We start from the raw sequence: 16,781 nt of genomic DNA, 5'->3' as shown, positions 1-16,781 counted from the left end.
CTTCGTCTCGTTACTTCTCTCCTGCCTTTCCGTTCGTATACAGTACATTAAGTGTGCGAGTGACATGCCAGTTCAGCAATGAGAGCGCAGACGTTCACCCATGAAGGCCTGGTGGTCAAGGCTCAGAGTTATGACCAACATTTTTTTTTTTTTTTTAATATAATAAATCACCCCTGTCAACTCATAAAACAAAATAATTAAAAGTAACCATAATAATAAAAAAAAAGTATGAAATGATTCAAGTTCAATAATATACCATATTATTAAAAAACAAAAAACTGCCTAGATTTTGCACTGTGAGGGAGGATATATAGATTTATTTTTTAATTAAGATGCTTGAAGATGCTGCTGTATGTTTTGTGGGGAATCTGTGGGGAGCATTTGACAGCGCAGGGGGTGAGGGACGCCTGGATGGATTTTAGAGGCAAGTCATCGGCGCTGTCAAAGCCAGGCAGGGCCAGAGAGTCCAGCTGCATGTTCAGCACAATCTCCGTGCTCCCGCAGAGGAAGCCGTCGTCCAGCTCCGTCCCCTCCGACGGCTCCGTCTCGGCCACGGTCTCTCCGGCCCCGTCTTCCTTGCGGCTGAACAGGCGGTCCAGGTAGCTGGTGTAAGTGCTCTCCTTCTGGAGCTGGTCCTCTTTGTGAATGTCCCAGCATGCTTCGTCTATCAAACAGCCGTTCTCCCCGACTCGCTCCCCGGAGCCAAAGCTCTCCCAGGGGCGGGCGGGCCAGGCGCAGTCGCTGCCGCCGCCGCCGCCGCCCAGCCCTCCTCCGCCTAACTGGGCGAGGTTCACCAGGCACTTCTCCTCCTTCTCCTGACTTATGGACTTGGACATGGAGCCCGAGCGGGGAGCGTCCAGCTGGGAAACGGAAGAGTTGAGCTCGTTCAGGAGGCCCACCTCGTGGAGCAGCGCCGCCTCCTGACAGGGCTCCGGCTGCAGGCTCAGTTTAATGGTGCTGGCGATGAAGGAGTCAAAGTCAAAGCCCTGGTTCTGCTGGCTTTGAGGCTTCTCCGTCTGATGCTTCTCCTGCTCGCTGTCCTTCTCCGCCGGACCCTGGGTCTTCTCGGCCTCCTGCAGCGCGATCTGGGCCTTCACCAGCCCGTTCTTCTCACACTTGCTCTTGGCCTTGCGGTCCGCCTTCTCCTTGCTCTGCTGCTCCTTCCAGTTGGAGATGTCGATGATGAGCTTGGGCTCGTAGTAGTGGTTGACTTCGCTGTCCCTCCAGATGAGGTTGTCCAGGTAGGAGGGCGACACGGCCTTGTAGTTACAGGTGTGGCTACACTGCAAGTCACAGTATTTGTTCTCGTGGTGGTCGTCCTGCCAGGATTGCTCCGGCTGGAACAGAGTGGAGTAATCGAAGGACGGCTCGTCCAGGAACTCCCGCTCTCCATCAGCATATTTACGAGGATCCACCTGGAAACAAGACAACAGCCACCATTCAGCCTTCGTTACCCCATCAAAAAGGCAATTTAAAAAAAAAAATCAGCGAGGAGCAAGACATGTTACACCCTATAAACTTGGTAAAGCTTGGGTTTGCAACACTCGTCAAAACTATTTTCACTGTGTTATGTATTCCTTTTGGAACGATACTTAACCTATGCATCCTTACATTTGGGAGCTCTTATCTATAAGCATTCAAAATTTATTTTTTAAAGTAAAATGAAATAAACCGAAGGAAAACTAATTGTTTTTAGGATATGTAGATTTCTTTTTTTTATTTTTATATAAATTCAAACACACCTGAACCTCCTCCTTGTCTGTAACATCAGAGAGAGCCCTTGGGTCAACCTGAACTTCGTCTGGGTCGTGGGTGCTGTGCAAGTGCCAGTCAGCCTCTGACAGCTGGCTCTCATGATATCTGATGGAGTATGAAAGGGCAAGACTTCAGTACACAGACACACAAAATGACTCAAAAAAAGACTCCAGTACAGAATCTAACTAACTAATTAATTAAATTCATTTATATTCCCATTATTACTGCTCAGTATGCAGAGAGAAAAAGCAAACCATACTCCACTGAAACTAAGCTCAAAATGTCTCAACGGGGGAAATGTAAAACTTTGCATCACCAAACGTGGTCACAAAGAGCAGGCGTGCGACAGGGAATAAGTGAGTGAGCATACCTGTCCCAGGTGTGGCTGTGGCTCTGATCCATGAGCAGGATATCATCTACTTCATCCTCAATGTGGAAAGGGTGCAGAGAGACAGGCTCGTCTAGGGGGAAGGAGTAGTCGGCCATATAGGGGTGGGCCAGGGCCTCCTCCGCAGTGAGGCGATCCATGGGGTTAAAGGTCAGGATCTTCTCCAGGAAGTCAAGGGCTGCAGAGAGAACAGACATTGAGATTACCAAGTAGGAAAACGCGCGATTCATGAGAGATAGGACCCTGGCCGCCCCGCTACATTTGGTCCGTGTTCATGGGAGTACTTTATTGAGCCTGCGAGTACTTCTGAATGTAAAAAAAGTAAAGTGGTACTCACCCTGGGGACTGACGTCAGGCAGCAGCTTAGCCAGCGGTGTGTGAGGCTTGGACATGTCGTTGCGGATGAAGACCGGGATGACGCTGTGGAGCTCCTGTCGATCTTCCTCTCGCAGCACGGGGATGGACTCCAGGATCAGCTGCATCTGCTCCAGCTCGTGGGCTCCTGAAAACACCAGGCAGCCCAACGTTAGGCACTTTCTTTGAAGAGTTGCACAACATTCAACGGCTACATGACCGAGGGAGTTTATTTTGAGTGCGGCTGAGGGCGCCCGACCACGAGAACACACATATTTGCTTTGTGTTCAGCTCAAGGCAGTTTCAACAAAACAACAGTCAGTCAGTATCTCCCAGCTCTAGCTGGATTTGCAAAGGCCAGCCATCAGGACAGTACAAGCAGACTGACTTTGGATCTCGTGTCTGTTCTGTAACAAAGACAGTGACTAGCAGGATGAGCATATGCCTCACCAGAGCCACCCAACCTGCTTCTTCAACGTCTGCTTGCCAGTTTGTATATGAGGTGCTACGGGGAGTCAGCCATGAGAAACCGAGTCAACATTTACCTGCAAAGAGGGTTTTCCCTGTGAGCATCTCGGCAAAGATGCAGCCGGCGGCCCACATGTCGATGGCTTTGGTGTAGTTGTCAGGAGAGAGCAGCAGGCGAGGAGACCTGTACCACTTGGTGACCAGACCTTCAGAGAGATGACCCTGTGTTAGAAGGGGAAATCATTTAGTGGGTCTCTTAGAAGAAAACGGTCAAAGGCTCTAAAATCTGCCGACTCCCCCTCAGTAATGGATACATGTGATTAACATGGCTTCCTGTGCCTCCATGTATGCCACACAACACTGCTGCGAACATGAGTCCCCAGAACAAAGCATGCCTGCTGGTCCGTGCCAAACTTGATAACCCCCGAGCCGTCTCCTTAACAGACCTGTTCTGTGCCGGTCACGTACGCAACGCAGCACGGAGACAAAGACCCCGGAGAGAAAAGACGGGTGAAAAGGGGGCGATCAGACCCATGCAGGCCCCGTCAGCAGTCTGAGGGAGCAGGATAATCACCCGCTGCTACGCTCTCCACTCACCGGTGACAAACCAGTGTCACCATTCAGCACTCCGCTCCCCCATAGAGCCTGACTACTCACATGAACAAAAGGCCACTGAGCACAAAAGGAAACTGACCTGTGTACACACATACACACGGACGGGAGGAGGTAAAACCACACCCTTTGCTGCCCTCTCACTCTCAACATGCAGCGGTGAAACCAATATGGTGGTCGTGCTCACCACTGAGCCCGGCTCCCGTTTCTGCCCGTAGTTCGCTGCAAATGCTTGACGTCACACTATCATGTAGTGTATCACTGAAGCACACCCTTGTTTTGGGGCCTATAAATCAGTCCCTCCAGAAAAAAAAAAAAAAAAAAAAAAAAAAACGCGATTATGCGATCACATAATTTAATGCATAATCAGCCAAAGTCCGCATATTTATGCGGGGGCTGCATTTTTTCAAATACGCCGCACTGTCGGCGCATAAATTGCCGATTTCCGCGCAAAATATGCGGGGCTGGCATTATTTCATAATCCCCACATTTTCATTGCAAAAAAGTCAAATGCATTTTAACAGAAAGTTGAAAAATGTTGCGTTTACTTCACACAAGAGCAGCCATTTTCCCCTGTTGCCATGGGAACGCTATGAAGTGACCGCAGTCAAGTGACCGCAATCAAACCGCAGTTTTTGCAAGTTCCCGCAATTTCATTGCATAAAATTGCATAAATATCCCGCATATTCAGTCGCATTTTTTTAAGAAAATGTGCCGCATAATCAAGAACAACATCCCGCAACAAACACAAAACATTTTTCTGGAAGGACTGATAAAAGACACGCCACGTAGAATGTAGCTGTGACTCCTTCAGGTAACCAGCTACTCAGTTTGTCTGAGTGTAGCAGTGGCTTTCACCACAAAGCTTGTGGAGGGAAATTACATGGCAGGCCACACCCACTGACTGGAACTTGCAAGGCTTTTCAGCACCCATTATAAGAAACCTATGTGAATGTGGTTACAGCTGAGAAAATGCACACCAACAGATTAGCAGGGCATTTCAACAGATTTAGATTAGGTTATCTTGAAAGAGTCATTGCGTTACGACAATTCTGTGTATGATGGACTCTGTACTAAAAGGAGCAGATTAGAGTTTGACTAGCAGCTGAGGGTATTAAAGTGCATTAGCTGAACATTCCAGCTTGCCTCTTACTTTTTAGTGATCTCTAAGTGAGCCACTCACCACAAAGACAGACGCAGGAATTAAAGCATCAGTCATCTCAATACCTCTGGCAACAGTTGGTGAATAACTTAACAGCCTGATCCAGATCAGACCAGGCTGACATTTAGTAGACAATGACACTGACTCATAAAAGGCTCCCTCAGCATTTCTGGCTGCAGTGAGTCATAGCAACCTTTAGCAGGTCTGACCAGATGTCAGTAAAAAGGTGGATGGTGAAGAGTCTATGACCCGTTTTTACCTGGTAGTAAGATCCAGTCTGAGGGATTGGATCACAAGTGGACAGCTCTAAGTACAGGTGAAAACTCTCAGGACTCATTGAGATCGGATCGCAAAAACCACATTTGGAGGTGGTTCGAGCCCAATGTGTCCACATTAAAGAGCGCCTCTCAATTGTAAAACGGAACTACGTACTCATTCAAAGTATTTCTCATGTCACAGGAACCAGAGTGAATTGTGCGTTTTGGATCTTATCATATACAGTTAGTAATCGGTCTGTGTTTTTGTTACTCTACTGCCTGCACTCCTATATCCCTGGCTGTCTTGAGCTCTCTGCAGTGCTGTTGCCTTGAAGATAACATTTTTAGTTTCATAAAAACGTCCCCAAATTCACCAATATGTAAGGCATTACTACAGAACTTCCTGCTATTATGTCTCCTTCTGTTAATTATTAGTCTTGTATGACCAGACCTAAACAGCAGTGTCTGGAGTTGACAGTGAAATTTCCTATAAGTTCTTCACAATAAAAGTCCCGTTATTTTGGTATTTGAACGTTTTTATTATGAAGCAGCAAAATCAGGAAATGTTGGGTCTTCATCAGCAGTAATGTAACGCGACTCCTAGCGAACATAAAATAAAAGGGTTTCCATATGAACTAAACTTTAAGCCACAGAGACTGTTAGAAGCTACAAACGTACTGAGAGTTGAACACAAAAACTTAAAAAAAACGCCACAACGAAACGATCAGGATATTAGGGGTGTCACGATTTCAAAATTGATCGAAATAAGCTTTCGACTATCAAAATAAAAGCAGGATCGCAGAGTCCCCCTGTATCCCCCCCCTTCTCTCCACCCCCGCCTACTTGCGCACGTCCAAAGAAAAAAAAACATAGAAAACAACACTGCTCGGCACTGTCGGATTCAGAGATAACAGAGGAAAAACAGAACTGGAAAATCCTCTTGCTTCCCTTAAGTCACCAGTGTGGCAACGTTTTGCATTTCCCGTGAGCGAGAAAAACAAAAAATGAAGGTAAAGCATTTGGGCTCTGATGGGACTTTACGTACAACTCGATAAACTAATCGTTGCAAACGGTTGTTGTAAAGTACCCTTCAGAATCAGAGTAGAATTAATTGCCTAGTAACAAGGAATTTGCCTTGGTAGATGGTGCATACATAAACATTAAAAGAAAATAAACAATGAAAGTAAAAGAAACTGTATAGCTGGGCCAGAGGGGTGCAGTTCCACCGTTGGCGGCTAAGCCCATGGTTGCTTTAAGACATGGCACTGTTCCTGGGGGCTTGATTGGCTGCTTGACAAGCCGATCGGATGTGATGTGGGGGCGTGGCAGCATCAACGATTCCATTTTTTTATTCGAGATTGTGACTTGACTTAATTGAAATCGTCACACCCTTAGTATATACACACACAGTATTATCTCTCTTGCTTGTTAAAAGGGAGGGCTACAACTGGAAATAAACACAGACTTTAGATTATCTTCAAATAAGGCCATGAGCAAAGCTCCAAAAACAAGACAAAGAGCTGGCTGGAATAGGAGGGGAATCAGGGTTGGAGAAGTTGGATGAGTGCACGCAAATTCTTGCCATTCTTGATCCTGGGCCACCACGAGGGCCGTGGCAGAAACGGCCTGCTTTCTCAAAACAATGGAAAAATATCCCAGAAACACAGGTACTCTTGGCAAGCTTCATTCAGCATACTTAAAACAAAGCCATACAGGATTAATGAAAGCCTGAAGGGAATGATGGAGGTTTTGTTTTTTTTATTAGCCCCAAGCAATACAAGAAAATAGGAAAAGTGGGAGGAAAAGGACGAACAAATGACTTGAGCCTGCCCCACTGATGCACGAATCTATTTACCACATTACTGAAACTACGCCAGAAACCGAGGTTCACTGGCAAAGAGCGCTTCTTAATTTAGAAACAACAGTATTCAAATAACATGCACTCAGTCACCCAGCTGCTCCGCCTCACCCAGCCTACTACAAGTAGAGGGTGGTTGTGAAAGCAAATTTGTTGCTGAGATTCTGCCCCAATGTCCGGTCAACGCCGAAACCCAAATGTTTATTAGTGCCTTCCGCCACACTCCACTGGGCACCCTAGTGTCGTGTGTGGGTGATGGGTTCACTTTCAGACAAGCCTGATTTGGTCCGAGACACCAGCCTTTCATGGCTATGGGGACCATGAGAGATATCAGCGTTCGTCCTCCCCACCACACCACAAATGTTATCATAGTAGAGACAGACCAAGCCCAGCAACACAGTTTGGAAACAAGAGCAGGGTCAAAGCCTATTAAAGTCGGTCTGACTTAGATCCTGACCGATATATCGGCATTTATAATGGGCGATAAACCGAGTGTGAAGCGGTTGGGATGAGGATCAGCACCTCTAAATCGGAGGCCATGGTTCTCAGCAGGAAACCGATGGAATGCCTTCTCCAGGTAGGGAATGAGTCCTTACCCTAAGTGAAGGAGTTCAAGTACCTCTGGGTTTTGTTCGCGAGTGAGGGGACAATGGAGCGGGAGATTGGTCGGAGAATCGGCGCAGCGGGTGCGGTATTGCATTCAATCTATCGCACCTTTGTGACGAAAAGAGAGCTTAGCCAGAAGGCAAACCTCTCGATCTACCGGTCAGTTTTCGTTCCTACCCTCACCTATGGTCATGAAGGCTGGGTCATGACCGAAAGAACGAGATCCAGGGTACAAGCGGCCGAAATGGGTTTCCTCAGGAGGGTGGCTGGCGTCTCCCTTAGAGATAGGGTGAGAAGCTCAGTCATCCGTGAGGAGCTCGGAGTAGAGCCGCTGCTCCTTTGTGTCGAAAGGAGCCAGTTGAGGTGGTTCGTGCATCTGGTAAGGATGCCCCCTGGTCGCCTCCCTAGGGAGGTGTTCCAGGCACGTCCAGCTGGGAGGAGGCCTCGGGGAAGACCCAGGACTAGGTGGAGGGATTATATCTCCAACCTGGCCTGGGAACGCCTCGGGATCCCCCAGTCGGAGCTGGTCAATGTTGCTCGGGAAAGGGAAGTTTGGGGTCCCCTGCTGGAGCTGCTCCCCCCGCAACCCGACACCGGATAAGCGGACAAAGATGGATGGATGGATAAATTAATAATAAATTAAAAAAACGGACAAAAACACCCTTCAACCATGTTATGAGTGTTGCCGTTGCATAATTTGGTGGACAAACTATGCAACGGCGACACTCATAACATGGTTGAAGGGCATTTCGTCCGGGTGTTGTAGGGCGCTCTACAACGTCCCTGTTGGCCACCCTCGTGTTTGACCCTTTAAGTTTCATATCTTAAGTTTGTATTTTTATAAATTTTATTTATCAGAACTTTGTTCCGTTGTGACAATAAAAACAAGTTCATTTTTAAACTGCTTTATCATATTATTTTAGTCAGGACTCAAATAACAAATTTTAGGGAAATTTGTTTTGTTACGAGTTTCTGGAATTTTATTCATTTAATTAATTCATTATTATTTATATATATATTATTTATTTATATATCATTTTTAAATCACCAAATATTTGTATCGATATCTGCCTGAAAAATCCTTTATTGGTCGGGCTTTAGTCTGACTACATCACTACAGCATTTGTCCTTGAAAAAGTCAGCAGCAGTAGTCTGCTGACAATCGTCAAACACAAGACAGCTGACTCCAGCCAAGCAGCGTTTCAATACCCACTTGCCTGCATGTTTCCCCATCAGGAAAAACTGCTTATGTAGAGGGGAAAAGGCCCACATGGCAAACCTGCTGTAAGGGAGGAGTGCAGTAACATTGGGTGGGTGGCTACAGTGATTGAACGGTGTGAGAAATTCTCACTTCTACCCAACATCTACGAACGCTCGCCTTCCTCTTCCTATTGCAGAAAGAGTCAACGTAAGATATGACTCATATGAAAATAAAGAAGTCAGAGCTGAAAATGTGACTACACTACAAAAACAATAGTAGTGGGGGGTTTGCTGGAAATGAACAGTTCTGGTAAACAAACGTGTGCAAGGCGGTCATAGAGTGATGTATGCTGTGGCAGGACCCAGGCCGTGTAAGGGATATGAATGAGGCTGTGCCAGCCAGAGGGATCCCATCACGTGAGCCCACTTTAGACCCTCCAATGACTAATCTGAGACACATGTGAGCATCGGACGACCTCTGTGCTCTAAAGAAATCCTGCAGCTACACAGAGAGAGAGAGACTTCCCAACCTAGAATTCCTCACATCACCATATGGCCTTTGACTAGAATTTCCTTATTTAATTTATTTATTTATTTATTTATTTATTTATTTATTTATTTATTTATTTATTTATTTATATATATATATATATATATATATATATATATATATATATATATATATATAAAAATAAAAAAGGTGACAGAAACACACAGTGGCAATACAGCCCTTCCACCTGGCTACAATTAGACAGGGTGACCCATACTTTTCTTGTACTAAGGACAAAGCAAACTAATTCACAAAACACGGGCCTATAAAAACATTAAAATGTGTAAATTTTTTAGGGCTGGGCGATATGGAGAAAATCAGATATCACGATATTCTTGACCAAATACGTCGATATCGATATTGCGGCAAATTCTAGGGTTGACAATTGGTGCTTTAACAAAATAGCTTCACACTTAGATTTTAGATAGATAATAATCAGTAATGTGGACATAGTGTCTAAGTGGGGAAAAGGCAAATAACAGAACAGCTAGAACAGTCTGGTGTGTTCAGAAAAGTACATCACTTTACTGTAATGCAGCCTTTAAAACCGGTAAAAGACAACACTTATGTCATATCATGATATCCAAAATCTAAGACGATATCTAGTCTCATATCACAATATCGATATAATAGATATATTGCCCAGCCCTAGTATATTCAACATTTGGTTAGTCAGCATCTGGCTTTTATATACCCTGGTTTACATAATGCTGGCATCTGATGAGAAGAGAGACAAGGGAAAGGCCTATAACAACAGAAACAGCCTTCTGTTTTCTTGACTCAAAGGCATGAAAATGGAGTAATGACTTTGTGCAAATGCAACTGGGGTAAAACAAAGTCTTTATGTCATTTACCACAGCATGTCACTAACTGATTTGTCGCAGCCTCAAGCCTTCAACATCATTAGATGCCAATGAAGGCTCAAGGCTGAACTGTGCCTGTTTAGAGCATTCTACATCTGAATATTTGCTCTTTTGTTTTGACCTGGGAATGAGGATTATCTTCATCTTTGTTAAGCCACATCATCATGAACCCACCCATTTTTATATTTAGACTTGGAATTAAGCCCATTCTTACTTGCAACCGTATACACTTGGTACATGGAAAAAACAAAAAAAGTTCCCAGGGTTGTGTTTTCCACAGCCTCACTTCTCCTGACAAGGGAAACAGAGGCGTTACCACAAGGAACCACTCCTGTCGCGTTTACTTCCTGCTGTGAAAGTGCGTCACCCTGAGGGGCACCGCATTACTGGGCCATAACTTAAACTTCGCGTGTCAGTAACAAAGCACTCCTCTTTGGGCAGAAATTGTGCAAAAAAATTGCCATGTTTGCTCTTCTTCAAGCTCTAGTCTATCTGGCATTTCAACGCACACTCACAAACCTCCCCCCCAAAAAAAAAAAAATCATATTCTCCATGTGGTGGAAAGTACTGTGACATGCAATACAAGACTGACAGGAACAGCTACTCAGAGACTGGTCCTACCTTGTGAGAGTAGTGTGGGTCCATGATGCGGGCCAGCCCAAAGTCTCCGATCTTTAGTACCAGGTCCTCTGTGTTGAGAAACAGGTTGGCAGGCTTGAGGTCGCGGTGCAGCACATTAGCAGAGTGGATGTACTTTAGGCCCCGTAGGAGCTGGTACATGAAGAGCCTGGCGTGGCCCTCAGACAAAATGCCCCTCTCCAACAGCTGACACAGGTCTGTCTCCATGTACTCCTGCACAATGTAGACCGAGTTGACCTCTGTCAGGGACACCACATCCTCAGTTAGCCTGCGACCATTGGGGCCCAATGTCTCAAACACCTGGTGACATAAGAAGACAGGGCAGTGCTGAAAGCCAGGTCTTTTTTTTTTTTCTTCCCTCCACCAACTCCAGAAAATGAGATAAATATTCTTTGCTAATTTGAGCAGACCCTTGCTTACCTTGACAGTGTTGTCGTGGTCGAGACGTCTGATAATTTTGATTTCCCGCAGGGCATGCTTCACACTCTGGGGGTCAGTCAAGATAATCTTCTTCACGGCAACACGCTTGTCACAGTCCGTGTCAACTGCTGAGAACACCAGGCCGTTCCCCCCGTAGCCCAGAGGCTTCAAGTCCATGTAGCGAGAACCCAGGTCAAAGCCATGGATGTTCATCAGTGAGTCAAACTTCTCTGCCATGACGACTGTTTTTCAGCTTTTAGGCCAAGCTCCTGCTACCTGTAACGTTTGGAGTCTGGCCTGTGTCAAGTCAAACTTCAACACCTATGGAGGAATTTCTATGACAATTCCCACACTGCTTCAGCAGCTGAGCTAACTGACCCCTGTACGGAAGACTACTGAGTCCCCCGTGTAGACGTCACTGTCTAATGATGGGCACTAATGCGAGGTCAAACTTCTGTTCCATTTTGAATAAGGAGAGAAAATGTAAAACTTCTTAGTAGACTAGTGTTTACAGACTGCAACGGAATGGACTTTGAGGCCAATTAAAAAGCACGGACACTATATTAAACTATAAAAGCATGTAGTTGCATCCTTACAGTGCAGATAGATTCAGTGTATGACAGGTCCTGAGCAGCTTCAGATTATTATTTTTTTCCTCTTCTTTTCGTTTATATTTATTTATTTACTTATCTGTGATTTCCCTGTCAAGTCACCTGATCTATAAAACTGAAATGAGTCTGGCCTTTAAGTCTTCAAAGTAATTGTTCACCCTCAATGATCAGGTGGCTCAAGCTCGCCACAGTCGCAATCAAAGCTATCCTCCATTTTACTTGGGTATAACCTGAAAGACAGAGAAAAACACAACAACAAAAAGTTAGAAAAAAACTCAAAAGTAGTGCCAGCGTGGACGAGTTTAAAGTCCATCATTTCACAATATTATACTTCGCCGAAATAACCTACCGTTCAGCGAAATGTAGTCAAAACCTCAAACTTACTAATATGTTGGGGCTTTCACTAAATCAGCAGACAAACAACAACAACAACAACAACAAACGCACCATCTCATTCACCGGCTATGGTTTAAACGTGGAGTCATTGATTGAAACTAACCCTTCCCCGCCCGGTTTAGGCGCTTACTAGTCCGGTTTTGGGGTATCGATAAAATTATGAGATAACACAGGCTTGGTTAAGGTCAATATACCACTCATTCAAGAAAAACACAGCATTTATTCCGAGCTTTAAAAATGTCCATACGGCCTATTCTTGGCCGTCACCGGGTCTGACTGGCTGGCGGAAAAAAGCCAGGAATGGAAGCAAAACGGCGAGCTGACCAGCCACTGACGGAGCTTCTTACGTTACTTGGTTTTGAAATATCACATACATGCCCACCCGATAACTCACACGTATATCATATTATAAAAGGAAAACAAAGATCTCAACACACTGCCTTTTACGTAAATATCAAACATAACGTTTATGCGAAACCCGCCGACAGCGCGAACAAAGGAGCCGTTGTTGGCTTCTGACTAGCTACGTGGTAACGTTTCCTCGCGCTGAGCAGCACAAAGCCGACCTCGGTTAAATCGCTAAAAAAAAAACGATCGCGAATCTACGGTGAAATGACATTTAATGTTAATAATAGTGACAACATTCGACATATAAGAAAGTACTTACAGTACGTATTCGTCGCATTAGTTTCGTAATGTGTTTAATCAAACCCACACGAGGTTTGACTTCGATCCGGGCTCGAGCTCTGCGGATCTGTTGCAATCGCCATTGAGGCTGGGCGGCGCTATGAAAGGCAGCGTGACGTCACGAGGCTTCCTTCATGGACTGTCGGAAATGAATGTCAGCTATATATTTCCATTATTAATGTACATTACATTGTACTTTTAACATGTTTTTAAGGATCCCAGAAACATACTCACCGTTCTCTGTCTCATCTTTAAATATTCCTATTTGAAAATATAATACAGTATCGATAAAAGTGGCTATATGCATGGATTTGACTATTGCACTGAACTGCCTTGCACTGTAGTTATATTCAAATCTTAAATCTCAGACCATACTGATATTGCACTATTCCTTCCCTCTCTTCAATTGTTATTGTATATTTTTTTGTAAATTTCTAAATTCTATTGTATTGTTATACTGTATACTTAACAGTATTTTATTTATATTTCTCATTGTCCTTCTGTTTTTTTTATTCTGTTTTTTATTCTTATATGTTAAGTGAGTGTTGTACTTAGAGAGCAAGATTAACCAGAGTCAAATTCCTTGTTTTTTTGCGCAAACTTGGCCAATAAAGTTGATTCTGTTTCTGATTTAATAATCTTAAAAATATATACATTTTATAATTAATTTTAAATTATAAACTACATGTGATTTGTGTCAGTAACTAGTAACTAAAGTTGCCAGATTAATGTTGTTATGTAGAGTAAAAAGTACAATATTCAGCCTAGGCCTACCTCTGAAATGTAGTGGAGTAGTAGAAAATGGAATGAAAAGAAAATCCTCAAGTAAAGTACAAGTAGACCTACCTCAAATTTGTACTTAACTACAGTACATGAGTTAATGTACTTAGTTACATTGCACTACTGTCAGATATTGTATTACCATACCATACTACTATAAACCGGTCCTTTTTAAATTACAACTTGGAGCTTCGAGCGGTACTTGAAAGCAGCAGGAGTCATTCAAAATATGTGTCTGAAGTTGGAGATCACGAGACAGCGGTAGATTCAAAATCCAACTCAATATTTACAGGTTTATTGATGAAATTATAATATCATAGCCATGTAGGTCAATATAGGCTCCTAAAATATGTAAAGAAAGATGTTTGTTTGAATTATTTTTGCAGTTCCTTAAAATTTGAACAAAATGATCTATGATAAAGGATGGCAATAAAGGACATTCTATATTGACCCAAAGAGAGATTTAAAAAATCCCAAAACAGGTGAGTGATTAGGCTGCACAACTGCGTAGCCTATCTTACCTGAAACAGAGATCTTAGTATTTATGTTTTCTTCTTTCTATTTCCTGTTTATTATTATAGCCTTTATTAAAATTGATCCAAACGCAACCGAAAATCCAGGCCTGCTAGTGCAGTGAAACAGGCTATCGTCCTAGTCTGGTATCGGCCTAGTCTGGTCCTATTTATCCATGTATTTTTACAGAAGTTTGTTTATTCTTTGCAAATAGGCTGATGTTTTCCGGATTGGTCCACGATGTGTTTTCTTTAGGCTATTTGTTTTTGCTTTTGATGGGCATTAAGGCCTAGGCTATGTGAAAAACAACTTTGTAATAAACTCCATTCTGATTCTGATTATAGGCCTATAGGCTTAATACGGTTGTTTTCAGATTATGTCACGCAGTATGGCATTAATCGTTAAGTGAGAAAAATCGCTCGGACGGACAGTTCACTCACTGCGGCTTGCGGATTTAGAAAGTCCATCTGGCACCGAGATGCGCAAGGTGTTTTCTCTTTCAGCGGTCCGCCCTCCACGAGGCTCAGCCTACTCATCCCGAGCAAAACAAAGTCAAGAGACCAAGGAAGGCACACATTGTCTCTAGGCTACTCAGACTGCGGTTTGTGTCCTATACGGTACAGCGTCTCGTCCTCTCTCATGGAGGCTGTGAATGGCTGAAGGTAGCCTATGGATGGGAGGGTAAGCAGCAGCAGCAGCATCACAGCCGCAGCATCAGCATCCGCAGGCAGACCATGTGGGAACCCATGTGCCCGAGAATGCAGATGCCTCTCTCATGCCGGGATGGGCTCTGCGATGGAGAACAGGAGGTGCATGCGGACTAAGCAGGATGCGACAGACTTGGAGAGCCACTTATTGTCTCGTTTATTGGTCGGAGGAGAGATAAGACACGATATAGGCTACCTTTTATTATTATTTACCCGAGTGAGATAGTAGTTTATGACGACGTTTTGTCTCGTACATCAATCCCAAGACATAAAGTTGGGCTATGTAATAATATATATACTAATTATAATAGGCCATCTTACATAATTAGCAAGATTTTTTTTTTTTTTAAAGAGGAGAAATGGGAGGTGTCATTAATGTGGCCTTATACAGAGCCTTTATTTCATTTTTCGGACTGAGTTTATCTATTGTTTCAAAAGAAAGGAAATACGTGAATGAAACTAGCCTACTTCAAGAAGAGTTTATATTTTTAATTTAGGATATGTTTTATTTAGAAAATCATGTTAAAATGATACTTTATTGATCCAAGTTTTGATTCCCCTCCTCTACTGGAAGGTTAAAGGTCAAGTTAGTGCAGATGTCTTTGCTCTAAGACACTTCAGTAGAGCAGATGCAGCCAAGACACTCTACATCATCCACAAGTCAGAAACTAAGACACAGTTTGAAATTTCCTTTCATTAGAGCACATTATTGCTAACGTGATTCCCTCCCCTCTTTTTTACAAGACGCTTCTGTAGAAGTTCTGTTGTAGATAAGATATTGAAGCCTGCTCGTCCATATAAGTGTTCTTTGGCCTTTTTGGTAGATGAATGAATAGAGGTCAGAAAGGTAATGGCACCCTATCTCTTGGGGTCCTAAAATAATTGATTGTTTTGGAGAAGACAGATTGAAAAAATGATCTTCCTTTTCTATTATGTGTGTTGCAATCACAAACAATTACTAACAATGTGTCTCCACCAGGGTCAATACAAAGTCTGGCCTCCCATTGTCACATCTCCCTAGAAGAAGAGATCTTGTATCTCAATGGGACCTTCCTCCAGGCTAAATAAAGGATTGATTTAAAAAAGTCATTTAGACAAATAGTTGACAAGCCTTTGACTACGTAATAAAGTTTGGATGACATGTTGCATCTATTACTGCCACTTACAGTTAGTGTTAGTCCTGTATTGCTACATTGCTCTATGGTCCAAAACAAAATAAACATTGTACTGTTGCAATCCAGATTTCTTGTTTGTTAAGTACCTCTTGTGTGACTAATACAGTTGCTGTTATTAATGTTCATCTGCTGGTGGTATGACTCTTACTCTCTCATATACACTTTCACCTATACACAGCATCTGAGTGTGTCTAAGACCCATTCCTGTATTACTATCCTCTAGCTGACTATGACACAAGACAAATCACCTGTTCTCTTAGTTAAAACATTTGCCTATAGAATTTGGGGCAAAAACGAAAGAAATGCACACATCACATTTACAGTATGTCTACTTGTCCCTTATGGAAAAAAATAATTCTTCTTGCCACTCACCGAGGCTGACATTCTCCTGAGACGACCGGAGCAACATGGTACAGAAGTTAATAGTCCATGCAGGAGAGTTTACACTGTATACCCAACACTGCTAGTTCGGCAGGCAGACAGGTGGAGATTGCAGTCCAGTACCTCCCTGTGTATGTGTGGGTATGTGGCTGTATTGTCAGAGCTTTGCCAATGTGTTATCCTACGCCATGTGCCTCTGGGTGTGAGGTGGAGCTCCATGGAGAGTTAATATAGGCCAGGCCGAAGAGGGGAGGAGACTGCTCTGTGTATGGCTTGGCCTGTCAGTGTGTCAAACCCACCTCCATTAGAGGCCACTACCTCTCTCTGTCTCTCTCTTTCACTGCTACTTTCTTACTCTTCCCTCTTTCCTTTTTCTTCTAATTTAAATATCTGCTCTTA

At 43.7% G+C, this 16,781-nt stretch overlaps 1 protein-coding gene across 2 annotated transcripts; it reads right to left on the bottom strand.

Annotated features, from left to right (window-relative positions):
• Positions 1-302: 302 nt before the first annotated feature.
• mapk6 (mitogen-activated protein kinase 6) lies at positions 303-16,569 on the bottom strand. Of its 2 annotated transcripts, none has more exons than XM_028574386.1 (8): positions 16,374-16,569; positions 11,133-11,973; positions 10,695-11,012; positions 3,043-3,187; positions 2,481-2,645; positions 2,126-2,321; positions 1,743-1,860; positions 303-1,415 (listed from the first exon to the last, which is right to left on the bottom strand). In XM_028574386.1, the coding sequence occupies exons 2-8, from the start codon at positions 11,367-11,369 to the stop codon at positions 324-326; spliced, it is 2,271 nt and encodes a 756-aa protein (XP_028430187.1). In that variant the 5' UTR covers positions 11,370-11,973; positions 16,374-16,569; the 3' UTR covers positions 303-323. The 2 variants fall into 2 exon arrangements, with proteins under 2 accessions (XP_028430187.1, XP_028430177.1); XM_028574376.1 differs by lacking the exon at positions 16,374-16,569 and adding an exon at positions 12,807-12,943.
• Between the last annotated feature and the right edge of the window lie 212 nt (positions 16,570-16,781).

The sequence above is a fragment of the Perca flavescens genome, chromosome 1 (assembly GCF_004354835.1).
Source record: "Perca flavescens isolate YP-PL-M2 chromosome 1, PFLA_1.0, whole genome shotgun sequence".
NCBI lineage: Eukaryota > Metazoa > Chordata > Actinopteri > Perciformes > Percidae > Perca > Perca flavescens.
This window is presented reverse-complemented; position numbering and strand designations above follow the sequence as displayed.